At 45.6% G+C, this 27,809-nt stretch overlaps 1 protein-coding gene across 1 annotated transcript in view; it reads left to right on the top strand.

Moving 5' to 3' along the window:
- The window catches only part of LOC126101592 (uncharacterized), a 228,287-nt gene that overhangs the window by 167,669 nt on the left and 32,809 nt on the right, over positions 1-27,809 (top strand). Inside the window, exon 2 of the mRNA XM_049912271.1 lies at positions 685-896. Within this exon, the coding sequence (XP_049768228.1) occupies positions 685-896 (212 nt within the window). The remainder of the gene's footprint in view (positions 1-684; positions 897-27,809) is intronic.

Genomic DNA, 27,809 nt, shown 5'->3' on the forward strand with positions numbered 1-27,809 from the left:
ATACGAAACGTTTTGGGTCCGTAGCTTTGTTTTCGGTTGAGGAAAAAAAAAAATGCGGTGCATTACTTTCTGGGCAACTCACGTATACGACTACAGTTGTTAACGTGGTTGAAGTACTAAATTTTTTGTAGTCTTCAACCACTTATAAGTTTTGAGAAAAGCAGTGAATGGTGGAGAGACTACGTTTCCTTTTATTTGCTTATTTAATTCAGTATTTTGATCCTACGTATCTCGAAGCCGAATGAGTCAAAATTTTTAGACGTTTGTTCGATTTCTATGTTTATTACAGGATACAACAAGTATAAAGAACCGAAATCGGCCTTTCTCAATGATTATTTTGTACGATGTAAACATTCAGGTTAAACTGTCGCGGCCCGCATCTCGTGGTCGTGCGGTAGCGTTCTCGCTTCCCACGCCCGGGTTCCCGGGTTTGATTCCCGGCGGGGTCAGGGATTTTCTCTGCCTCGTGATGGCTGGGTGTTGTGTACTGTCCTTAGGTTAGTTAGGTTTAAGTAGTTCTAAGTTCTAGGGGACTGATGACCATAGATGTTAAGTCCCATAGTGCTCAGAGCCATTTGAACCATTAAACTGTCGCGGAAAAAACGATATAACGGAAAACCGGTTGCTTCAGCGACAACCGTCACCTTCGACGCTTTATTAGTTCGGTGCCTGTTATGTCCGCAGGGCTGAAGATGGCGGCGGGCGCGGTGTCGGCGCTGCGGTCGTTCGTCAACAAGACGACGGCGACGCTGAAGCCGGCCGCCGCGGCGCTGGGCGGCACGACGACGCCGTGCGTCGGCTTCCGCGTCGCCAGCGGCGCCGACGCCAAGAAGCTCAATGTGACGCTCATCGGCGGCCGCCACCTGCCGCCCTCTTCCAACGGATACGTCTTCAAGGTCAGCCGCCAGACTACGCCCACATCACACCGGCTAACCCCGTGTGTAGAGTCCGCGCAGAATAAAGTGGCCGGCGGCAGATGCGCAATGTCAGCAGGGCACGCGTGGAGAGCGGACGTGGTGGGGGTAGCGGGCAGGCGCTGCAGGAGAAGTGCCGAGCGCTGGAGGGGAACAGCCGCTCTGAACCGAAGCCTAACAACCCTTTTTTCTTTTTTTCAAGCGGAGCCCCTCCGAGCCCACATTTGCACGGTGGCAGTTCAAAAACATTTACCGTCATCTCTGCTTTGGGCAGAATCTAGAAAGAAATCTCCTGAAAATGCAATAAAAGCAGCGATTTACAGGGTGCCCGAAAAGTCTTTCCCAGATTTCATAAATTGATAATTCAGGCTAGAAGTAAGATACAAATATGAAACTTGTGTCTAATTGTTTACAAACTATCAAAGTTTTTTTTTCCAAACGTCAGTAAACTTCCACATGAGCACCCTCGGTAGCACGTAGCACATCTAGGCGATATTCAGTTTCCGTCCACACATTAGCCAACATCACTGGAGGGATCGATTCGACGACTGTGGTTATCCGTTGCCGCAGGTTTTCGAGATCTGGTACACGTGTTCGGTAGACCTCGTCCTTGACATAAACCCCTAAAAAGAAGTCTAATGGGGTTATGTCAGGAAAGCGTGGAGGCCAAAGCGTTGGCCCATCACGACCAATCCGTCGCCCAGGAAAGGTCATGTCGAGATACGCACGGACGTCCGAACCCCAATGAGGCTGTGCACCGTCTTGCTGAAACGAGACATCGGGGTGATACTGAAGCAGCTCAGGAACAGCATACAGTTGCAACATGTCCAGATACTCTGCAGATGTGATAGTAGCCTCAGCGAAGAAGAATGGCCCGATAATTCGATCGTGCAATAGTGCGCACCGAACGTTCACCTTTGGACTGCCTCTGGTGCACTCCGTGACCTCGCCAGGGGGCTGTGAACCCCAAATGCGCACATTATGGCGATTCACTACTCCACTGACAAAAAAAGGTCGCTTCGTCGGAAAAGGCAATTCGTCTCAGATAACCATCATTGTCCTCAATACGTGATAGCATTTCGACCGCAAAGTCATATTGACGTGTACTGTCATTGGACAACGAAGCCTGAACGATTTGCACTTTGTATGCACAAAACAATAAACGTTTGTGTAAAATGTCACGGAGAGAGCTTTTTGGCATCTGTAATTCACGTGAGGCCCTGCGCACCGATTTCTTCGGACTTCGCAGAAAAGACTGCCGTATAGCTTCCACCCTGTCTGTTGAGATTCTCGGTCGACCAGACCTCGGAAGGTCAGCAACCGATCCTGTGTTCTTGAACTTCTCATACCAGGCTTTAATGCTGTTGACATCAGGTGGATTCCTTCCAAATGTTGTCTGGAAGTGTCTCTGCACTGTGGTCGGTGATCGTGTCTCATGCTACCACAGGGCACACTGTGCCTTCTCCTGATTGGTTAACATGGCTTCTTGGGCACTGCACCTCATCCACTAATTACGTACTGCGAACATAAACAGAAAAAACCTTTGATAGTTGTAAACAAGTTTCATATTTGTATCTTACTTCTAGCCTGAGTTATCAATTTATGTAATCAGGGAAAGTCTTTTCAGACACCCTGTATTTTCCCCTGGACCCATTAGTAACTTTAAGGGAAGTGTGATGAGTGGCGGATTTGGAGTAAAACCTACATTTCTCTTGTTGCCATATTAAAACGCACTTCTCTTGCCAAAACACAGCAGAGGTTACACAATGCCAATTCACTAACATGTTGTGCAGATGCAGTATCGGACTTCTGAGACAGTGGTGTATTGAGTTTGTTAAGTGAGCAACTGTGGAAAAGTATGGTCAATAGCTTATGAAAAAGTACATCCTCAGTATAAAAATAAACATGTAATGTCTTCATTCATGCTGTTCTAAAACCCACTTCATTTCTCGATCCGCCAGCTATCGATGATCCTTAAAAATTACATTCTTGCATCAAAAAAGTCTGTTATTATGGGATAAGATAGTAGATAAAGAAGTTTTGCGCAATAACCATATGACAAAATACTCTCCACTTTGCGTGCTATCATTTGCGAAAATCTCATTTCGATATCTCAAAGCGTTTGTGGCATATGAGGAATGCTGTAGATATTTTCTTGTGGCTTTATCTCTAGTGCACACGATCGCAAAATAGTGTGCTTACATCAGACCAATTTTCTCGAGACAGATGAAAGACAAAGACCGCCACCCAAATCTAAAGAAAAATTGAGTATTTTACCTAAATTTCATACGCAGCCATATATTATGTAATATGCATCAAACACAAAATCATAGTTTGTTTCATTGCTAACATCTTAATGCAAATATCACAATAACTATAACCATTAACAAAATGATGGGCACGTCAGCATGAAGCTGACATATAAAACCATTAGTAATGCAGAAATTTTTTACTGAATAGTTTCTGTCAAATCGACTGAGAAAGACTGCAGAGCATGCACCTAGATTTTGTCATCAAGCGCTTCGTCGACCGGCCACAAGGTTGGTTGGTTGGTTTGAGGAGGGAGACCAGACAGCGTGGTCATCGGTCTCATCGGATTAGGGAAGGATTGGGAAGGAAGTCGGCCGTGCCCTTTCAGAGGAACCATCCCGGCATTTGCCTGGAGTGATTTAGGGAAATCACGGAAAACCTAAATCAGGATGGCCGGACGCGGGATTGAACCGTCGTCCTCCCGAATGCGAGTCCGGTGTCTAACCACTGCGCCACCCCGCTCGGTGGCCACAAGGAAGCAAACAGTTCTGCCCTCCACTTCCGAACAGCCCAAACAAATCGCCCAGTGCTCTGGACGAAAATTGGTTACTGTGCCTCGCTACCATATCCCGTGTGAACTCTAGCACACTCTGCAACTGTGGGCCATATGTGAAGCCGAGCACAATTACACTCCTGGAAATTGAAATAAGAACACCGTGAATTCATTGTCCCAGGAAGGGGAAACTTTATTGACACATTCCTGGGGTCAGATACATCACATGATCACACTGACAGAACCACAGGCACATAGACACAGGCAACAGAGCATGCACAATGTCGGCACTAGTACAGTGTATATCCACCTTTCGCAGCAATGCAGGCTGCTATTCTCCCATGGAGACGATCGTAGAGATGCTGGATGTAGTCCTGTGGAACGGCTTGCCATGCCATTTCCACCTGGCGCCTCAGTTGGACCAGCGTTCGTGCTGGACGTGCAGACCGCGTGAGACGACGCTTCATCCAGTCCCAAACATGCTCAATGGGGGACAGATCCGGAGATCTTGCTGGCCAGGGTAGTTGACTTACACCTTCTAGAGCACGTTGGGTGGCACGGGATACATGCGGACGTGCATTGTCCTGTTGGTACAGCAAGTTCCCTTGCCGGTCTAGGAATGGTAGAACGATGGGTTCGATGACGGTTTGGATGTACCGTGCACTATTCAGTGTCCCCTCGACGATCACCAGTGGTGTACGGCCAGTGTAGGAGATCGCTCCCCACACCATGATGCCGGGTGTTGGCCCTGTGTGCCTCGGTCGTATGCAGTCCTGATTGTGGCGCTCACCTGCACGGCGCCAAACACGCATACGACCATCATTGGCACCAAGGCAGAAGCGACTCTCATCGCTGAAGACGACACGTCTCCATTCGTCCCTCCATTCACGCCTGTCGCGACACCACTGGAGGCGGGCTGCACGATGTTGGGGCGTGAGCGGAAGACGGCCTAACGGTGTGCGGGACCGTAGCCCAGCTTCATGGAGACGGTTGCGAATGGTCCTCGCCGATACCCCAGGAGCAACAGTGTCCCTAATTTGCTGGGAAGTGGCGGTGCGGTCCCCTACGGCACTGCGTAGGATCCTACGGTCTTGGCGTGCATCCGTGCGTCGCTGCGGTCCGGTCCCAGGTCGACGGGCACGTGCACCTTCCGCCGACCACTGGCGACAACATCGATGTACTGTGGAGACCTCACTCCCCACGTGTTGAGGAATTCGGCGGTACGTCCACCCGGCCTCCCGCATGCCCACTATACGCCCTCGCTCAAAGTCCGTCAACTGCACATACGGTTCACGTCCACGCTGTCGCGGCATGCTACCAGTGTTAAAGACTGCGATGGAGCTCCGTATGCCACGGCAAACTGGCTGACACTGACGGCGGCGGTGCACAAATGCTGCGCAGCTAGCGCCATTCGACGGCCAACACCGCGGTTCGTGGTGTGTCCACTGTGCCGTGCGTGTGATCATTGCTCGTACAGCCCTCTCGCAGTGTCCGGAGCAAGTATGGTGGGTCTGACACACCGGTGTCAATGTGTTCTTTTTTCCATTTCCAGGAGTGTAGATGGGGACCACGCAATATTTCCAGTCGAAATTACTTTCGAAAACCTGACACCGTGGACTGCTTGTTACAGCCTTATAGTTCACATCAGAGTTGCAGTTGGCCACGCTGCCTACACTTGGGCCGTGCAGCCTACACTTCAGCCACACATCGCAGAAGTTCTGCCTGCTCACCGTGCATCTTGCCGCAAACGTGCTGCTCTCGCAGAGGATGTCGCGTGATCGTAGGTCCGTTGAATGCAACTCTCGTGACTGCAAGGAGGATCGAGAGTTCTCCGAATATGTGGAATGATTTCGCAATTTTTAGGGACGCCAAGACCATTTATTGACATGGCGCGGTACGAGCCACTCACAGTCACAATGCGACGATACCACACGAATTAAAAACGCACTGGCGCTATGCGCACATGTCAGAGCGACCTCACTGCCTTGATCCTGTTGCCTAACGTGAACTTACAAACTTCACTTCTGAAACTCAACAAACAAACCTAGTTTCCAAAAATGAACTGCCAAGACTGATTTGGGAAACTCAGCTCTCAAAAACGAAGTGACGTCACGAACCTGGTATCCAGCTATTCTGGCCTTATTCCCTTTCACCCATTCAGAGACTAGGGACGGCAACACTACCTTTTATGGAATGGAGAAAAACTTAAGAGGGGCGTTCAGTAAGTATTGAAACTTTTTCTCAAAGGAGGTTGGTTTTATTCAGGATTTCAATACCCCGACCGCACGGGATTAGCCGAGCGGTCTGATGCGCTGCAGTCATGGACTGTGCAGCCGGTCCCGGCGGAGGTTCGAGTCCTCCCTCGGGCATGGGTGTGTGTGTTCGTCCTTAGGGTAGTTTAGGTTATGTAGTGTGTAAGCTTAGGGACTGATGACCTTAGCAGTCAAGTCCCATACGATTTGACACACATTTGATAAATACCCCGCATTATTCCCCTCTCCGTTGACTACAAAACCCTGTTTTTCAACATAATCTCCGTTCAGTTATGCGGTCTTATGCCACCTTACTGCGAGGGTCTGTATGCCTGTATGGTATTAGATTAGATTAAATTAATACTTGTTCCATAGATCATGAATACGACACTTCGTAATGATGTGGAACGTGTCAGGTTAATAAAAGATGTCTGTTCAAGATATTACACTACACAAAATATTGCATGACACTAATGTTTAAGTTGTTGTTGTTTTTTTCCCCTTAATGTATATCCAAAAATTGAGTCAATGAGTAGAAGGAGTTGTCATCTAGAAATTCTTTTAATTTATTTTTTTAAATGTTAGTTGGCTATCTGTCAAGCTTTTGATGCTGTGTGGTAGGTGACCAAAGACTTTTGTGGCAGCATAATTTACCCCTTTCCGTGCCAGAGTCAGATTTAACCCTGCGTAGTGAAGATCATCCTTTCTCCTGGTGTTATAGCTATGCACACTGCTATTACTTTTGAACTGGGTTGGAATATTAACAACAAATTTCATAAGTGAATATATGTACTGTGAGGTTACTGTGAGGATCGCTAGATCCTTAACTAGATGTCTGCAGGATGACCGTGGGTGGGCTCCAGCAATTATTCTGATTACACGTTTTTGAGCAATGAATACTTTTCTACTCAAACCGTGAATTACCCCAGAATATGATGCCATACGAAAGCAGTGAATGAAAGTAGACATAGTAAGCTAATTTACTGAGATTCTTATCAAATTTGCAATAACCCTAATAGCATACGTAGCTGAACTCAGACGTTTCAGCACACCATCAATGTGTTGCTTCTAGTTTAACCTCTCATCAATTGGACACACCTAAAAATTTTGAAAATTCTACCTTAGCTACAGACTTCTGTTCAAAGTCTATATTGTGCCATTTACTGTACGGAACTGTACAGGGCTATTACAAATGATTGAAGCGATTTCATAAATTTACTGTAGCTCCATTCATTGACATATGGTCACGACACACTACAGATACGTAGAAAAACTCATAAAGTTTTGTTCGGCTGAAGCCGCACTTCAGGTTTCTGCCGCCAGAGCGCTCGAGAGCGCAGTGAGACAAAATGGCGACAGGAGTCGAGAAAGCGTATGTCGTGCTTGAAATGCACTCACATCAGTCAGTCATAACAGTGCAACGACACTTCAGGACGAAGTTCAAGAAAGATCCACCAACTGCTAACTCCATTCAGCGATGGTATGCGCAGTTTAAAGCTTCTGGATGCCTCTGTAAGGGGAAATCAACGGGTCGGCCTGCAGTGAGCGAAGAAACGGTTGAACGCGTGCGGGCAAGTTTCACGTGTATCTGGACATGCTGGAAAATTGGCTCATGCCAAAACTGGAGACCGACAGCGCCGACTTCATCTTTCAACAGGATGGTGCTCCAGCGCACTTCCATCATGATGTTCGGCATTTCTTAAACAGGAGATTGGAAAACCGATGGATCGGTCGTGGTGGAGATCATGATCAGCAATTCATGTCATGGCCTCCACGCTCTCCCGACTTAACCCCATGCGATTTCTTTCTGTGGGGTTATGTGAAAGATTCAGTGTTTAAACCTCCTCTACCAAGAAACGTGCCAGAACTGCGAGCTCGCATCAACGGTGCTTTCGAACTCATTGATGGGGACATGCTGCGCCGAGTGTGGGAGGAACTTGATTATCGGCTTGATGTCTGCCGAATCACTAAAGAGGCACATATCGAACATTTGTGAATGCCTAAAAGAACTTTTTGAGTTTTTGTATGTGTGTGCAAAGCATTGTGAAAATATCTCAAATAATAAAGTTATTGTAGAGCTGTGAAATCGCTTCAATCATTTGTAATAACCGTGTATATAGTGTGTTTTATCAAAATTTAAACAGAGTCCGTTTGCTGAGAACCACTTAATAATTTTGTGAAAAACATCATTTACAATTACATCACTCTACTGGTCGACGTTGGAGCCAACGACTTGCTGCATTAACCACGTGCTGCTTGCCAGGAATGCATCCTTCATTGGGCCAGACAGATGGCTGTTGGAAGGTGCGAGATTGGGGATATAGGGAGGGTGAGCAATGAAAGACCAATGAAGCTTTGTGAGCTCCTCTCGGGTGTGCAGATTTGTGTGAGGCATTGCACTGTCATGGCGAAGGAGAACTTCGTTTGCATTTTTGTGACGACAAACACTCGGAAGTCGTTTCTTCAGTTTCATGGAGGTAGCAAAACACACTTCAGAGTTGATCGTTGCATCATGAGAGAGGACATCGGACAGAGTAACCCCTTCATTGTCCCACAACACGGTCGTCATGACTTCAGCAGCTGAGGGCGCGTCCGGAACTTCTTCTTCAGCAGAGAGGTGGTGTGGCGCCGCTCCACGGACTGCCATTTCGCTTCTGGCTCCAAGTGATGAACCCGTGTTTCATCGGCTGCGACGACGTTCGACAAAAACGTGTCACGATCAGCCTCGTAATGTGCGAGCAGTTCCACACAGGGGGGGGGGGGGGGCCTCCGCTGCTCCTTACGGCCTTAACGTTAGGCCGTGAGGAACCCCGCTGGAACACACCTTTGAGAACCCCAACTGGTGGATGAGTGTGTCAGTATTACCAACAGAGACATCCAGTCGAGCAGCGAGGTGCTCGATTGTGATGCGTCGATCACCTCGAATGAGAGTGTCGGCACGTTCCCACACTGCAGGAGTCACAGCTGGTGTGTGCTGCAGGCCGGCGCGCGGGAGACTGGACACGTCTGCGCTATCTCGTTGAGACCCAAGTTGGATCGCGAATATTCCGCGATGGCCCACAAGAAACTTCGCATTTTATTCAACCGAAATAGGCCGATAAAAAATATGTTGCATTACTTACTGAACACCCCTCTTTTTTTCTCTGTCACATCTTCCGTCACGCAAGCATCTTCCCTGTCATTTCGCGTCTCACCCACGCACCCAGCTCGTGATCACGGAACAATGTACGTTGCCCATTTGGGTTTAAGCCATATTGCAGCACATTACCTTTGTGCAGGGCTCAACTTCCCAAAAATTCTTAAACCTTACGCTCTGTTGCTCTTCGATTTATTTAATCCTTGTAGAATTTGAAGGACATTCCCCTGACATCACTTTCCTAAAGCAGTACGACGCAATGTTAAAAATTAAAAAAACTCGAAAAATCCCCTTTGAAGATTTTCGAGCAGAGTTAAGTGCAAAGTTCAGTGTTGACAAAGTCCGCTGCAGCAGAGTGCAACATACTGGAATAATGGACGCATCAAAAAAAGTACTGCATCACCCCAGTTCCCAGAACTCGTGAAGATAGACGTTGACTGTCGATGTTGTATCACAGACACGGTCCCTTTGACTGTTCAGAGATGTCACTAAACCCGCCCAAAGATGTAAACAACCATGCATGAGCAGCGCCTATTAGACGGAGGGGTCCGACAGCCGATCACTTCCAAACATTCCACCAGGAAGGAGGTACACGGCTCCTGTTGTCTGTAGCTCAAACATGCCTAGACGGTCAATACCGCGGTTCGATCGCGTCCGCATTGTTACTTTGTGCAGGAAGAGCTTTCAAGAAGGGAAGTGCCCAGGCGTCTCGAAGTGAACCAAAGCGATGTTGTTCGGACATGGAGGAGATACAGAGAGACAGGAAATGTCGATGACATGCCTCGCTCAGACCACCCAGGGCCTACTATTGCAGTGGATGACCGCTACCTACGATTTATGGCTCGGAGGAACCCTGACAGCAACGCCACCATGTTCTATAATGCTTTTCGTGCAGCCACAGGACGTCCTGCTACGAGTCAATCTGTGCACAATAGACTGCCTCATGCGCAACTTCACTCCCGACGTTCATGGCGAGGTCCGTCTTTGCAACCACAACACCATCGGGTGCGGTACAGGTGGGCCCACCAACATACCGAATGGACCGCTCATGATTGACATCACGTTCTCTCCACCGATGAGTGTCGCATATGCCTTCAACCAGACAGTCGTCGAAGATGTGTTTCTGCAGGCTGACCGCCTTAGACACACTGGCGAGCGAGTACTGTTTTGGAGTCGCATTATGTGGGGCCGATGTACGCCGCTGGTGGTCATGGAAGGCTGTACGATACGTGAATGCCGTCCTCCGACCGGTCGTGCAACTTATATCGGCAGCATGTTGGCGAGGCATTCGTCTTCATGGACGACAATTCGCGCCCCCATCGTGCACGTCTTGTGAATGACTTCCTTCAGGATAACGACATCGCTCGACTAGAGTGGCCAGCATGTTCTCCACACATGAGCCCTACCGAACATGCCTGGGATAGTCCACCTCCGTAGCGCAGCTGTAGCGTTACCGCCTACCACCCAAGGGGGCCCGGTTTCGATTCCCAGCAGGGGATTGGGTGTTGTGCGTCCATCATCATTTTCATCATCATTGACACGCAAGGCGCCCAAGTGGCTTGAACTAAAAAAACTTGCAATACGGCGGCCGAACCCCGAAGGGAATATCCCGCCCAATAAATGCCATAACATCATTTCATTTCATTATGTTTGGGATAGATTGAAAAGGGCTATTTATGATCGACGTGACCCACCAACCACTCTGAGGGATCTTCGTCAAATCGCTGTTGAGAAGTGGGACAATCTGGACCAACTGAACTTGTGGATAGTATGCTTCGACGAATACAGGCATGCATCAATGCAAGAGGACGTGCTACTGGGTATTAGAGGTACCGCTGTGTACAGCAATCTGGACCACCACACCACCTGTGAATATCTCGCTGTATGGTGGTACAACGTGCAATGTGTGGTTTCCATGAGCAAGAAAAAGAACGGAAATGATGTTTATGTTGATCTCTGTTCCAATTTTCTGTACAGGTTGCGGAACTCTCCGAACCGAGGTGATGCAAAACTTTTTTTGATGTGTATATTTTAGACTAACAACAAATGGCAAGAAAAATAAGAAGAAAACAAGGGCCGTATTTATAACTGGAAAACCGTCTGCAATAATGTAAGCGATTAAGCGATCATATACTTAAACAATGGAGGCACAAAAAGAGTAGTATTGTGTAGTGAATAATGTTATAAGCGTGAACGATAAGTGATGCAGACAAGTGCCCAAAATGTACACCTGTCGACACTATATTATCGTTTCACTGTACAGCATATCAGGAGAAGTGTAAACATGCCGAAAAACGGGTAATTTTATCAAAAGAACTGATGGTAGGAAAAACAGCATTAACAACTTAATCTTCCCAGAAGAGGTTTTGTGTGCTACACGAGAGAAAAATGTAATTTTACAGTTGTTTGGAAATTGTATTCCCTAAGTGATAAATAAAGTTCGAGAATGACCAGTGTTTATAAATATGTAGAAAAGTGCAAAAATAATAATAAAAATATATAAAATAAACAAGTAGAAATAAAGAAACCAAAAAAATTAGAAATATGTTAAATATCGTATTTCAGAACCAGGGTGTAAGGTAACACAAAACAACTACGAGAGTATAAGAAAGACCCAAATCAATGTAGGCGAATGCTGCTGAGGGTGAAGTACGGTGGGTACTCCAAGGGCCACGAGGCCGCTTCAGTAGCCCAGAAGGCGTAAGCAGAGCCCTGGAAATATGATTGCGAAACGAGGTTCTGAGAGACGCCAAAGGTAGCAACGTCAGTAGGAAGGAACACACTTTAGAGTAACAGGATGCGCAGAGAGGATTTACTTATTTTATTTTCGTTAACAGATTAATCTCTTTTAACAAATAACACATTTAACTCCAAGAAAAGAAAATTATTTATTTACCTGTAAAAGATTAAGTTGTACAGAAACTTCTTCACAGCATTTTGTTTTCTCATTTAAACTAATTAAAATTCATTTTAAATTGAACTTTAACAGTTTTGACCGCAGAAACCTTTATTTTTGTGGTTTCCGGTTTTGGGCGGTTACCGACCGTCTTCAGACCTCATACTATGATGGTAGGCGGTGGTAGAGAACGGAGCAGGCATTACGAACTCAACGAACGTCAACTGACAACTGAAGATGGTCAGTAGCTGACCGAAGCCGGAACCACCGAAATAAAGGACTCTTGCGATCGAGACTGTTTATGTTCAATTTAAAGTACTAAGAAAACCGCCGTTCTCCAAGAGAAACGTTCTCAAAAATTACTAATTAAAATTCAATATTTAAAAATTGTACAGCGTCAAATTTTGTAATCACAAAGTCCTTGGTTCGAATCTCTCTATCAGCATATGTTACTTTACTTTTATTTAACAGTTTAATTAACAGCTATTGACGTATTTTTTTAATGAAAAGTAACGTCTTTTTACTTTCAGTTACTGGCCGTATGAAAACGAATTAAAATGTGATACAGAAATGCGAAATGCCGTATTGTAAAAGGAAAACAGTTATATGCGTCAATAATACTGTTCAATCTCTAAAAATAAAAAGAAGCAGCTTAATTTTCTATTCGACGTTTCGCATTTTTTCACCAAATTTTCATTTATCGTGAATATTGGAATTTTTATACTATTGTTAATTAAAAGGTTGTTAAATTTATTAAAAATTATGATTCAACAGTTGCTAAGTAACACTTTTAATTGTTAATAGATATACAATCTCAAAAAAGTAAAAAAAAATATTGTTACTAGCAAGATAGTAAACGGTTGTGAAAATACACTTAATCTCTTAGCAACAAATAATCCTTAGTTAATAACGAGCATCAAAACCGATTCCGGGATTAGTGAACACAGGGTTGTTGTAGCGAGATTGAATATTGTAATCCCCAAATCCTCGAAAAATAAGCGAAAAATATACCTATTAAAAAAAAAAGCAGATAAAAATTCACTTGACGCCTTCCTGAGAGACAATCTGCACTCATTCCAAATTAATAATATAAGTGAAGACCAGATGTGGCTTAAATTCAAAGAAATAGTATCGGCAGAGCAATTGAGAGATTTATACCAAATAAATTAACAAACGACGTTGCTGATCCTCCTTGGTACACAAAACCGATTAGAACTGTTGCAGAAACAACGAAACAAACATTCCAAATTTAAACAGACGCAAAATCCCCAAGATTGGCGATCTTTTACAGGCGCTCGAAAGTTAGCGTGGACTTCCATGCGAAATGCCTATAACAGTTTCCACAACGAAACTTTGTCTCGAAACCTGGCAGAAAATCCAAAGAGATTCTGGTCGTATGTGAAGTATGTTAGCAGCAAGAAACAATCAATGCCTTCTCTTCGCGATAGCAATGGAGATACTATTGAAGACAGTGCTGCCAAAGCAGAGTTACTAAACACAGCCTCCGAAATGCCTTCACAAAAGAAGAAGTAAATATTCCAGTATTCGAATCGAGAACAGCTGCAAACATGAGTAACGTAGAAGTAAATATCCTTGGAGTAGTGGAGCAACTTAAATCACTTAATAAAAGCAAGTCTTCTGCTCCAGACCGTATACCAATCAGGTTCCTTTCGGAGTATGCTGAGGCATTAGCTCCATACTTAACAATCATATACAACTGTTCGCTCGACAAAAGATCCGTACCGAAAGACTGGAAAGTTGCACAGGTGACACCAATATTCAAGAAAGGTAGTAAGAATAATCCACTAAATTACAGGCACATATCGTTAACGTCGATATACAGCAGGATTTGAGAACATATATTGTGTTCGAACATTATGAATTACCTCGAAGAAAACGGTCTATTGACACACAGTCAACATGGGTTTAGAAAACATCGTTCCTGTGAAACACAACTAGCTCTTTATTCACACGAAGTGTTGAGTGCTACTGACAAGGGATTTCAGGTCGATTCCGTATTTCTGAATTTCCGGAAGGCTTTTGACATTGTACCACCCAAGCAGCTCGTAGTGAAATTGGGTGCTTTTGGAATATCGTCACAGTTATGTGACTCGATTTTTGATTTCCTGTCAGAGAGGTCACAGTTCGTAGTAATTGACGGAAAGCCATGGAGTAAAACAGAAGTGATTTCTGGTGTTCCCCAAGGTAGTGTTATAGGCCCTATGCTGGTCCTTATCTATATAAACGATTTGGGAGACAATCTGAGCAGCCGTCTTCGGTTGTTTGCAGACGACACTGTCGTTTATCGACTAGTAAAGTCATCAGAAGATCAAAACAAACTGCAAAACGACTTAGAAAAGATATCTGAATGGTGCGAAAGGTGGCAGTTGACTCAAAATAACGAAAAGTGTGAGGTCATCCACGTGAGTGCTGAAAGGAACTCGTTAAACTTCGGTTACACGATAAATCAGTCTAATCTACAAGCCGTAAATTCAACTATATACCTAGCTATTACAATTACGAACAACTTAAATTAGAAGGAATACATAGATAATGTTGTGGGGAAGGCTAACCAAAGACTGCGTTTTATTGGCAGGACACTTAGAAAATGTAACAGACCTACTAAGGAGACTGCCTACACTACGCTTGTCCGTCCTCTTTTAGAATACTGCTGCGCGGTGTGGCATCCTTACCAGATAGGACTGACGGAGTACATCTAAAAAGTTCAAAGAAAGGCAGCACGTTTTGTATTATCACGAAACATGGGAGAGAGTGTCACAGAAATGATACAGGATTTGAGCTGGACATCATTAAAAGAAAGGCGTTTTTCGTTGCGAGGGAATCTTCTCCAATCACCAACTTTCTCCTCCGAATGCGAAAATATTTTGTTGCCTTCAGCTGTTGGATGTACACTTTTAGTAGGTCCACCTAACTATTTAAATCTCACTTTCTCCTTCAAAGATCTACTGGAAGAGGGCGTCTTCAGCAGATCATCTACAGAAAAGACTTCCATACTAAATTTCCCCAAAAAATTGCTTTTTTTTACCACCATCTATAGCCTTTTAACTTAGAAAGGTAGAAATCGTAACTAAATTCAATAAATTAGTTGTGTGTATATAAACTGAACTGTTTAAATTTATTTAAATTTTATGATTAATAATTTAAGATTGTGAAGAATAAAATGAAAAAGCAAATGTTAGTAGGAGCGTGAATCCAACTTGGGTTAATGAATTGCCAGGCAGCGCGCTCGATCACTCAGTCACGACGACGCGCCGTTACAGTAACTGTTCCTCTGAAATACCTCATACTTCACGCTTGCACAATATGTTACATGCAGTTTCAAAGAAAACTACGCATGGGACATTCGGTTTCGAAAATCGTTAAAGAATTCACTATTCCTAAATCCACAGTATCAAGAGTGCTTGTCCGCAGCTCGTGGTCGTGCGGTAGCGTTCTCGCTTCCCACGCCCGGGTTCCCGGGTTCGATTCGCGGCGGGGTCAGGGATTTTCTCTGCCTCGTGATGACTGGATATTGTGTGTTGTCCTTAGGTTAGTTACGTTGAAGTAGTTCTAAGTTCTAAGGGACTGATGACCATAGATGTTAAGTCCCATAGTGCTCAGAGCCATTTGAACCATTTGAATCAAGAGTGCCCCGGGAACACGAAATTTCAGGCGTTACTCTCACCAAGGACAACGCAGCGGCCGTCCCGAAGGCCTTCACTTAACGACCGAGAGCAGCGGCGTTTCTGTAGAGTTGTCAGTGCTAGCAGACAAGCAGCACTGCGGAAAATAACAGCAAAAATCGATATGGGAAGTACGACGAATGTATCCGTTAGGAAAGTGCAGTGAAATTTGGCGCTGATGGACCATGACAGCAGACGACCGATGCGAGTGCCTTTGCTAAAAGCACGACATCGCCTGCTCCTGGGCTCGTGACCACGTCGGTTGGACCCTAGACGACTGGAAAACCGTGGTCTGGTCAGATGAGGCCCGATTCAGTTGGTGAGAATTGAAGACAGTGTTCAAGTGTGCCGCAGACCCCACGATGCCATGGACCCAAGGTGTCACTGTGCATGCTGGTGGTGGCACCATATGGTACAGGGTGTTATTACATGGAATGGACTGGGTCCTCTGGTCCAACTGAACCGATCATTGACTAGAAGTGGTTATGTTCGGCTACTTGGAGACTATTTGCAGCCATTCACTGACTTTCCCAAAAAACGATGGAATTTTTATGGATGACGACGCGCCAAGTCACCGGGCCACAATTGTTCGCAATTGACTTGAAGAACTTTCTGGACATTTCGAGCGAAGAATCTGGCCACCCAGGTCGTCCGACATGAATCCCATCGAATTATTATAAGATATAATCATTTCTGCTCAAAATCTTGTACCGACAAAACTTTCTTAATTAAGGTCGGCTACAGAGGCAGCATGGCCCAGTATTTCTTCAGGGGGTCTTCAAATGGCTTGTTGAGTCCATGCCACATCGAGTTCCTGCACTACGTCGAGCAAAAGGAGGCCCGACACGATATTAGAGGGTACCCTTTAACTTTCGTCTGCTGAGTGTACAACGCTACGGGTGAGGAACAGTATGGGAGGTGGGGGGGGAGGGGATAAGGCACACCTAGAATGAAATTTTCACTCTACATCGGACTGTGCGCTGATATGAAACTTCATGGGAGATTAAAACTGTGTGCCGGACCGAGATTCGAAGTCGGGACCTTTGCCTTTCGCGGGCAAGTGCCTTACCAACTGAGCTACGCAAACACGACTCACGCCCTGTCATCACAGCTTTAATTCCGCCAGTACCTTGTCTCCAACCTTCCAAACTTCACAGAAGCTTTCCTGCGAACCTTGCAGAACTAGCACTCTTGGAAGAAAGGAGACGAGGTACTGGCGGAATTAAAGCTGTGATGACGGGGCGTGAGTCGTGCTTGGGTAGCTCAGTTGGTAGAGCACTTTCCCGCGAAAGGCAAAGGTCCCGAGTTCGAGTCTCGGTCCGGCACACAGTTTTAATCTGCCAGGAAGTTTCAAGGCACACCTGCCTCCCACAGTGCAGGAATACCTTCTTGACCTGTGCTTCATGCTTCCGAAAAAGCACGGAAGTAAAAATTTCTTAAATGTTGTTCGTGATCGAAATTGAAATCGTTCTGTGTATTGACATGTTTGGTAAATACCGCACTGCAACAGTCGCGTACACCCATCACAAGGACAGGAAACAGCACGAAGCAGAGCAAAGCGCAACACAGCAGTGGCCACTTCACGCACGACTGTTAGCTGGGTAGAGTTGGCTGCAACCAGAAACAAAATTACTACCGGCCGAAGCCTTCGACAAGGGAGCGGATTGGCCAACTTAACAGGTTAACACACGTAATACGCTTATATTGCAGAGTTTAAGTATTTCGATCATTTTAAGAGCCTCTCGAAATTTTAGAGCAGTGAGCGGATACCACGAAACAAAATGTTCTTTTCAGTTCAAGACTGATGTGCGGAAGAGAACAAAGGATACAAAGAGTACTTGAAGTAACGGACTGTAGACGCAACCGCTAAACAGGTAACATAGTGCTCAAGATCTCAGTGTTCGGTTAGCAACTTCCACTCACACAAGAGTAATACGCTTGTCTTAACACGATGTCCGTACTAAAAATTGGCTCTGAGCACTATGGGACTTAACTACTGTGGTCATCAGCCCCCTAGAACTGAGAACTACTTAAACCTAAATAACCTAAGGACATCACACACATCCATGCCCGAGGCAGGATTCGAACCTGCGACCGGAGCAGTAGCGCGGTTCCGGACTGAGCGCCTAGAGCCGCGAGACCACCGCGGCCGGCTGTCCGTACTAAAAGGAAAATTTTACCCCAGCGCAATATGGCAGTATACTCTTCCGTTAAAGTTCAGCGCTCTCTCTCTCTCTCTTATCTCCCCCCCCCCCCCCCCTCTATCCTCTGCTCACGCTTGGACACAGAATACAAATCATATATGTAACGAGCCCAATAATCCACTCACTCTCAACACGTCCAGTACAGTTGACAGAATAGCGTTTAGAAAAATACGTTTCCATGATGTCTGAAGTGGAAAGTGTATTATCTGTTGAAACTCTTTTCAATAAGACATAGATAAACTATTCAAAATCTGCGTTTTGCTTAGCTAGAAATGGAGAGATGCTTGTTGGAAGTATTAGGTAAAACAGCAAAACAAATGAGTCAAGGAACATGTAGGACTACATATTATGGTAGATGGTATTTTCTAGAAGTTCCCGTATAGAACCTAAGCACCAAGGAAGACGTGGAATTTTGCAGGTCCCTACTCCAGGTAACAAATATTCATAAAAAACGACTTCTAATTATGTGCCAAAAATGAATTATGAGTCTACCAAAATAGTTCCCTTTCCAGAATATTGTCCAACCTATAAAGTTAAGTTCGCAAGTGCCTAACAACTGTTAAAAAATGTGTAGTCACGCGTGGAAAACGTACTGTACGTTATTTGAGCCAAAAAGTGCGACACAACCAAATGCACTCAAGCACGTCGGTTTAACATCATTTTAAATACATGTCCAGTACTAGTTCTGCATTGCTCTGATACCTGAACAAAACATACATTACCATGCATTCATATTTCAATTCGGAGTATTGTAACAAAACATTAAAACTTGACAACTAGAGCAGGACCACCTCACTGTCGTTCTAAACAGGAACTGGGTCCCCGTGTTCGTGTGTTGCACCGCCTATTGTACTTACAAAAGGTAGCAAACAAGCATCAATTAAGAATCGTTTCAGAATGTAGTTCGTACAACAAAGATTCTTTCTTAATATAAACTCGAAGAATTATCTACATAACTATGAAAAATAAATGACACCAGTTTCCATTTGTACTTGTACAGTACATGGCTTTACAGTATCGAAAGGGTGCAAAACTGCTGCATTAGTTATCAGATATTAGTATTATCAATATACATCCACAAATCACAATAAATGTGCGCATGCTGTCACGCAGACGAACTGCTGAGGCCTTCTACACTACCGGCGGAGAAAACACGCTGACCGAACAACATCCAAAACTGTGTGCTCTATTTTACTTCAAATACGCAGTCTTTTACGTCTCTAGTTACGTCATTATTTATTTATTTATGGACTTAATGCAGCGTTTATGTACTTTTCGAGGCGTGTGTAGTTATGGTGTGTAGGGTCTCCCCCAGCCGCTGGCTGACCGACTGCCAAGTACGACTTGAGAGTAGACGCTTTCTCACGCATTAACTCACATTAGCAATGCAAACTAGTCACATCTGTACGTGCATAAGGTCAGTAACGTGTTGTGACACCAGGCAGCTAAAGTGCACAAAGAAATATTTGCCCTCATCAACTTCTTCTTTTGTTCGTGACACTGCCAACGCTCCTAACGAATTACTTGTTAACCTTGTCTGAGTGGGATGTGTTCATGCTGGACACCCTGGAGCAACGAACACCACCCACTTACCAATCCACTGCTATATCCGTACTTGCAAAATAGTGCCAAGTATTTGGAAGAGCTTACCACTTACACTGTCTTGTATGAATGTTTATTCACTTGCCGTTCTCAGATTGGTCGTCAGTTGTACACTTCTCTGCGAGATGTTCGTTGTCTCACTTCGGCTCCTATAGGGGTACAGTTTTGGGTCTTGAGCCAAACTTGCTTTAAACGTACTCTCTGTCGAAAACTGTCGATCGCTTACTTTAGTTTTAAATGTAATTGTTAACTGATATTCGTCACTTGGGCAGAGTAACAATCACGCTAACACTCGGAATGATTTACAAAACCTGCCTCCGGTGCTACTACATAAGCCAGCCGAAACGGTATAGATTCTCCCCTACGTCTGCCGACCCCAGCTAGCATCCCTGAGTGACGTCACATCCCCCTGCCACAAACAGTGCTTGCACTAGCTTGCCACAAGCGAGACTATATTTGAAGTTCGTTTGCTATCAACCTAAATTACTGACGACGAGACGGCAGTGTCTTGCCACATCACCCAACTTTTCTTCATTCTACTGCCCTGTGGCCAGGTTTTTTTTTAGTCATGATGCAAGAAATTCCAGTTTAGATCGACCTTCACCCACTGTAGACTGCAGACAACGCTCCACACCTATCTCCAATTATACACTCCTGGAAATTGAAATAAGAACACCGTGAATTCATTGTCCCAGGAAGGGGAAACTTTATTGACACATTCCTGGGGTCAGATACATCACATGATCACACTGACAGAACCACAGGCACATAGACACAGGCAACAGAGCATGCACAATGTCGGCACTAGTACAGTGTATATCCACCTTTCGCAGCAATGCAGGCTGCTATTCTCCCATGGAGACGATCGTAGAGATGCTGGATGTAGTCCTGTGGAACGGCTTGCCATGCCATTTCCACCTGGCGCCTCAGTTGGACCAGCGTTCGTGCTGGACGTGCAGACCGCGTGAGACGACGCTTCATCCAGTCCCAAACATGCTCAATGGGGGACAGATCCGGAGATCTTGCTGGCCAGGGTAGTTGACTTACACCTTGTAGAGCACGTTGGGTGGCACGGGATACATGCGGACGTGCATTGTCCTGTTGGAACAGCAAGTTCCCTTGCCGGTCTAGGAATGGTAGAACGATGGGTTCGATGACGGTTTGGATGTACCGTGCACTATTCAGTGTCCCCTCGACGATCACCAGTGGTGTACGGCCAGTGTAGGAGATCGCTCCCCACACCATGATGCCGGGTGTTGGCCCTGTGTGCCTCGGTCGTATGCAGTCCTGATTGTGGCGCTCACCTGCACGGCGCCAAACACGCATACGACCATCATTGGCACCAAGGCAGAAGCGACTCTCATCGCTGAAGACGACACGTCTCCATTCGTCCCTCCATTCACGCCTGTCGCGACACCACTGGAGGCGGGCTGCACGATGTTGGGGCGTGAGCGGAAGACGGCCTAACAGTGTGCGGGACCGTAGCCCAGCTTCATGGACACGGTTGCGAATGGTGTTCGCCGATACCCCAAGAGCAACAGTGTCCCTAATTTGCTGGGAAGTGGCGGTGCGGTCCCCTACGGCACTGCGTAGGATCCTACGGTCTTGGCGTGCATCCGTGCGTCGCTGCGGTCCGGTCCCAGGTCGACGGGCACGTGCACCTTCGCCGACCACTGGCGACAACATCGATGTACTGTGGAGACCTCACGCCCCACGTGTTGAGCAATTCGGCGGTACGTCCACCCGGCCTCCCGCATGCCCACTATACGCCCTCGCTCAAAGTCCGTCAACTGCACATACGGTTCCCGTCCACGCTGTCGCGGCATGCTACCAGTGTTAAAGACTGCGATGGAGCTCCGTATGCCACGGCAAACTGGCTGACACTGACGGCGGCGGTGCACAAATGCTGCGCAGCTAGCGCCATTCGACGGCCAACACCGCGGTTCCTGGTGTGTCCGCTGTGCCGTGCGTGTAATCAATGCTTGTACAGCCCTCTCGCAGTGTCCGGAGCAAGTATGGTGGGTCTGACACACCGGTGTCAATGTGTTCTTTTTTCCATTTCCAGGAGTGTAGTATGTAATGGCGGCAAAGGGTCCACTTGCAGTATAGAAAAATGCATTTCATTCACCGGTGTCACTCCTTCCTCTCTTCATTTATGCTGAACAGGTCTCACCAGGAAAGTTCCGGGTAAACAACTGCCGTTTCAAATTGCTACAGTCACGTTCCGCCACCAGTTACCATGTTGAATATACAGGGTGATTCAAAAAGAATACCACAACTTTAAAAATGTGTATTTAATGAAAGAAACATAATATAACCTTCTGTTATACATCATTACAAAGAGTATTTAAAAAGGTTTTTTTTTTCACTCAAAAACAAGTTCAGAGATGTTCAATATGGCCCCCTCCAGACACTCGAGCAATATCAACCCGATACTCCAACTCGTTCCACACTCTCTGTAGCATATCAGGCGTAACAGTTTGGATAGCTGCTGTTATTTCTCGTTTCAAATCATCAATGGTGGCTGGGAGAGGTGGCCGAAACACCATATCCTTAACATACCCCCATAAGAAAAAATCGCAGGGGGTAAGATCAGGGCTTCTTGGAGGTCAGTGATGAAGTGCTCTGTCACGGGCTGCCTGGCGGCCGATCCATCGCCTCGGGTAGTTGACGTTCAGGTAGTTACGGACAGATTGTGGAATTTGCAGCTCTCTGCTAGCTCTGCGAGTCGATTTTCCTGGGCTGCGAACAAATGCTTGGTGGATGCGTGCTACATTTTCATCACTCGTTCTCGGCCGTCCAGAACTTTTCCCTTTGCACAAACACCCATTCTCTGTAAACTGTTTATACCAACGTTTAATACACCACCTATCAGGAGGTTTAACACCATACTTCGTTCGAAATGCACGCTGAACAACTGTCGTCGATTCACTTCTGCCGCACTCAATAACACAAAAAGCTTTCTGTTGAGCGGTCGCCATCTTAGCATCAACTGACGCTGACGCCTAGTCAACAGCGCCTCAAGCGAACAAATGTACAACTAAATGAAACTTTATAGCTCCCTTAATTCGCCGACAGATAGTGCTTAGCTCTGCCTTTTGTCGTTGCAGAGTTTTAAATTCCTAAAGTTGTGGTATTCTTTTTGAATCACCCTGTATATTTTGACTCCCGGAATTAAATTTGTAACGCACGCGTTAACAGAATGGCAGCGTGTAACTTTCTTTCACAAAGTCAAGAGTGTGGTATTCATCAACTGCGTACCTTCATCACGTTAGGCTTTAGCAAGCACCACCGACGCATTCGCACGAGTACAATCTGATAGGGAGTTTCAAATCAGCGCACGCTCGCTACAGAGCGATAATGCATTATGGGTATAAGTTAATTTTTTGGTGACTGACTTTCTCGAAGAAGAAAAAGAAAAAAAAATTACAATCGTGGGCGCGGAACCAACTAGAATACTCAATGTCAAACGCCGTTGCTCAGATCATTGATTCCACCATCAAACTCGCTTTGAAATTATATCAAATTGCCACCCTCATGACATTCAATTTGTCTGGCAAAGGATAAATCCAGTCCAGAATATGCTAATGCATGACTAAATAGTGCTGAAACATCAGAGTAGATGTTGCTGTCACACGTGTTACTTAGGCGTACTGTATCCATTTAGAGCGTGACAAGATATTAGACTGATGCAAATACTGTCAACTAGCTCTCAATGTAGAGAGATGCAGACCTGTGCACTTCAGAAGACATAAGAGTGTGGTATGCCTTGACTTAAGTTGTGATGAGTGACAAGTGGAGTCAGCTGTATCAGAAGAATATTTGCGAGTTAAAAAATGTAGAGACACGAAGCGGAGCAACCCCCTACAATCAGTTGCAGGTAGGCTAAGATATTGGGAATCTGCAGTCTGCCTGCAAAAGGACGAAACGCTTTTAGGCTCGTACTTGAAAACTGCTTAGTCCTCACAATACCGAGGGATGGGGTGTATTTTATGCCCACCCTTCGAAAATTTTGTAATCTAGTAATGTGCTTTATATTTAAAAATTTTGAAATTTTTTGTCGTTTATCATGATTTCTTATACCAGATTCCAATTTTTTGAGAAAAACTTAACCCAAAAATTTAATTCTTAGTGCTGAATGTGACTTTTTTCAGGACACTTCTTACACATCTATATATCTTGAAGTCAATAATAATTAACGAAAATTCTTTTGTAGAGGTCATAAATTACCCCCCCCCCCCGGCCAAATCAATGTAGACGTAACGGAAAGTGCGTTGGTGTTGCTAAGAGTGTAGTAAAAGATGTTTTCATGTTCAAGACCCTACTTATACATGACTATCTATTTAAACAGTATTTTGAGTCCATTTAACTAAATTGTATTTTTTATCTTCTGTGGTGCGCATAAAGTATTGGTATTACACGTCATGCAAAATACGTTGGTATTGCTAAGGTTAAGTGTACGCGATTCCTACAAGTTCATATCAACAGGAGACATACATTCACGTGTCAACACATTATGACGACCTGCTAAGAAGCGTGTTAGTCCACCTTTGGAACGCAGTATAGGAGTGATTCTGCATGCGATGGATTCGACAAGTATTTGGTAGCTTTCCAGAGGTTTTTGGCACCAGATTCGTACGCACGGGTCACACGGGCGAGTGAGCACGGAGCTGGCTCCCAATAACCTCCCAGTTGTGTTTCATTGGATTGAGGTAAGGCCAATTAGATGGCCAAGACATCACATGAGTTCACTATCATGTTCCTCAAACCGCTGCAGCACGATTCCGACCTTGTGACACAGACAGTTATCCTGTTGGAAAATGCCATTGATGTTGAGGAAGACGTCGAGCATAAGGGGTTGCAGGTGGTCTCTGATAGTATCCACAGCTAACGTGGTGCCTTCGATTACCACCGCAGCTCCCACGGGAGCCCAGGTGAATGTCCCCCATAACATAAGATCTCAGTGATCCCGCGTACAGTACAATCGTAACTGACGATCAACATGGGAACATGTAGTGGTCCTCTGCTGTGGAACACCATGTTTAACACTGCGCGCTGGACACTGCGCCCCAAAACACCTGTGCCTGTGCCACCACCGTACTCTGTCGTCAGATGTGCCACAGGCCGCCGCCTCTCCAGCTTCAGACAGTGGGCAAGCCTTCTCTTCTTATTTTCTGTGATGAGGTATGGACGTCTAACTTCTTGTCACCTATTCGTGGTTTCGTCATCCACTTTCCACAGATGCTAAAGACAGTAGCCGGCCACCTTCACCGTTTCGGACATTCTCATCCCAGCCGCCGTGCCACACCAACTTGGCCTTTGCAGAAGTCGCTTATGGCGGTGAATTTCTCCAGTTGCGACGGTTATCGTCGCTGGAGTGATTCCCCATTCGTCTCTGCTCCTCTCAGATACTTCCCTTACCACTTCATGTGTTCTCAACGTCACGAGTCAGTATTCAGTTATAATATTTTGGCTCATCAGTGTATATAGGATCTTTCGTATGTTACGCCATTTTTAAAAAATGCAACGAAATAAAAAAAATCTTTTTATTTTCCTTCTACATACAGTCCCACTTAAGCGTGGAAAATTATATCATACATATTTCTACTTCCCCTGTCTCAGTAGGCAGTTACTCGCTCTATGAAGTTCGCGATGACCCTTTCACGGGCATCTCTGTTGATGCCGTTTATGATACGTTGAACTTCTTCCTTTAATTTGGAGAACTATTTGCGGTTTCTCCGTTGGACTCCACATAACCTCATAAAAGGAAATTAATGGAATAAGACCATGCCAAGTCGCTACGAAATGAGCTCACAGACAGGGGAATTTTTTAGAAGCAGGGTTATTGTTTAGCGGAATGTGTGACACGAAACCCCGTCCTGCTGCGACTGCACGTTGGCTGTATTCACTTCGTCCAGAGCAGGCTACAAGTTGTTTCTGACCACTTCACGACAACGCTCGCCGTTTTCCTGCATTGCCGTCGAAAAGAAGGAGCCCCAAACACGCCACCCGCCGTAAGCTACACCAATCTATGGTTCAAAGGGGAAGTATGAGGCTTTCTTGACCCTAAATACGGCAATTTTGTCGGTCAACGAATCCACACAGATGAAAATGTGCCTCGTGGCTATAGATTACACTTTTTGCAAAATTGTTGTCTGCTTCTTGTTTTGGGAGAACCCATTCGACGAAATTTCTCCGTTTCAAGTGGGTTTAAGATATTGCGTCAATTGAATGTTGTATGGTTGCATATGAAGATCCTTTTTTCGAAATTCTTTGCAAAGAGGCTGTCTAAGTTACCAGTTGATAAGAACGACGTTGAAGCAACAAGGCTCACAGCCACACTGCCCTGCACTAATGCAATATTTTATTCCGTACGAAGCGTGCAGATTCGTTTCGGCGATTTTGTGGCTGCAGAGGACCCGGTTTCCTCCAATTTCTTTGCCAAGCGCAATGGTGTTGATGCTGTAGTTCACATGAACCGCTAGCTTTGAAGGCAACATACTGGCACAAACAACGAAAGGCAGACCAGCTTAGGGAAGTGGCAGAAAGCACAGGCTGTGATGAGGGTACTGGAAACTTTGTACAGCGCCACGACAAATGTCTAAGTCGGAGCGGCGACTATTTAAAGAGGTAGCTAGAAGGTGTGGCTAACTGTTGCGAATAAAAAATTTTTAATTTTCGCTGTGGTTTTCATTTCGCAACCGACCGGACTTTACTTTCCGAACAGTCATCGTAATAATACATGAAAACCATTCATTTTAATTTTTTTATAATATAGTAAATAAGTATGCTTTATGTTATCAGTCCTCCATTTACACACATCAAAAAAAGTTTTGCATCACTTCGGTTCCGAGAGTTCCAGAACCTTGCATCACCTCGGTTCCGGAACCTGTACACAAAATTGGAATAGTGATCAACATAAACATCATTTCTGCCCTTTTTATTGCTCATGAAAACCACACATTGCATGATGTGCCACCATACAGCCAGACCTTCAGAGGTGGTGGTCCAGATTGCTGTACACACCAGTACCTCTAATTCCCAGTGCCACGTCCTCTTGCACTGATGCAGGCCTGTATTCGTCGTGGCATACTACCCACAAGTTCATCAAGGCACTGTTGTTCCAGATTCTCCTACTCCTCCATGGCGATTCGCCATAGATCCCTCAGAGTGGTTGGTGGGTCACATCGTCCATAAACAGCCATTTTCAATCTATCCCAGGCATGTTCGATAGGGTTCATGTCTGGAGAACATTCTGGCCACTCCAGTCGAGCGATATCGTTATCCTGAAGAAAGTCATTCACAAGATGTGCACGATGGGGGCGTGAATTGTCGTCCATGAAGGCGAATGCCTCGCCAATATGCTGCCGATATAAGGTGCACGATCGGTCGGAGGATGGCATTCACGTATCGTACAACCGTTACAGCTTCTTCCAGGACCACCAGCAGCGTACGTCGGCCCCACATAATGCCACCCCAAAACAGCAGGGAACCTCCACCTTCCTGCAATCGCTGGACAGTTTGTCTAAGGCGTTCAACCTGATCGGGTTGCCTCCAAACACGTCTCCAACGATTGTCTGGTTGAAGGCATATGCGACACTTATCGGTGAAGAGAACGTGATGTCCATCCTAAGAGGTCCATTCAGTATGTTGTTGGGCCTATCTGTATCGTGCTGCATGATGTTGTGGTTGCAAAAATGGACTTTGCCATGGACGTCGGGAGTTGCACATCACGCAGCCTATTGCGCACAGTTTGAGTCGTAACACGGCGTCCTGTGGCTGCACGAAAAGCATGATTCAACATGGTGGCACTGCTGTCAAGGTTCCTCCGAGCCATAATCCGTAGGTAGAGGTCATCCACTGCAGTAGTATCCCTTAGGCAGCCTGAGCGTGACATGTCATCGACGGTTCATGCCTCTCTCTATCTCCATGTCCTAACAACATCGCTTTGGTTCACTCCGAGACGCCTGGACACTTCCCTTGTTGAGAGCCCTTCCTGGCAAAAAGTAACAATGCGGACGCGATCAGCTGCGGTATTGACCGTCTAGGCATGGTTGAACTGCAGACAACACGAGCCGTGTACCTCCTTCCTGGTGGAATGACTGAAAGTGATCGGCTGTCGGATCCCACCCGTCTAATAGGCGCTACACAATATCCACAGTCAACGTCTATCTTCAGGAGTTCTGGGAACCGGGTTTACGCAAAACTTTTTTTTGATGTGTGTATATTAATGAATGTATTTTAATTTTCTTGGATCATGGACTTAATTTCAGGTAAAATGAATATAACAATTAACTGTTGTTATAATGTAAACAGAAT

Source organism: Schistocerca cancellata, chromosome 9 (assembly GCF_023864275.1).
Source record: "Schistocerca cancellata isolate TAMUIC-IGC-003103 chromosome 9, iqSchCanc2.1, whole genome shotgun sequence".
Taxonomy (NCBI): Eukaryota; Metazoa; Arthropoda; class Insecta; order Orthoptera; family Acrididae; genus Schistocerca; species Schistocerca cancellata.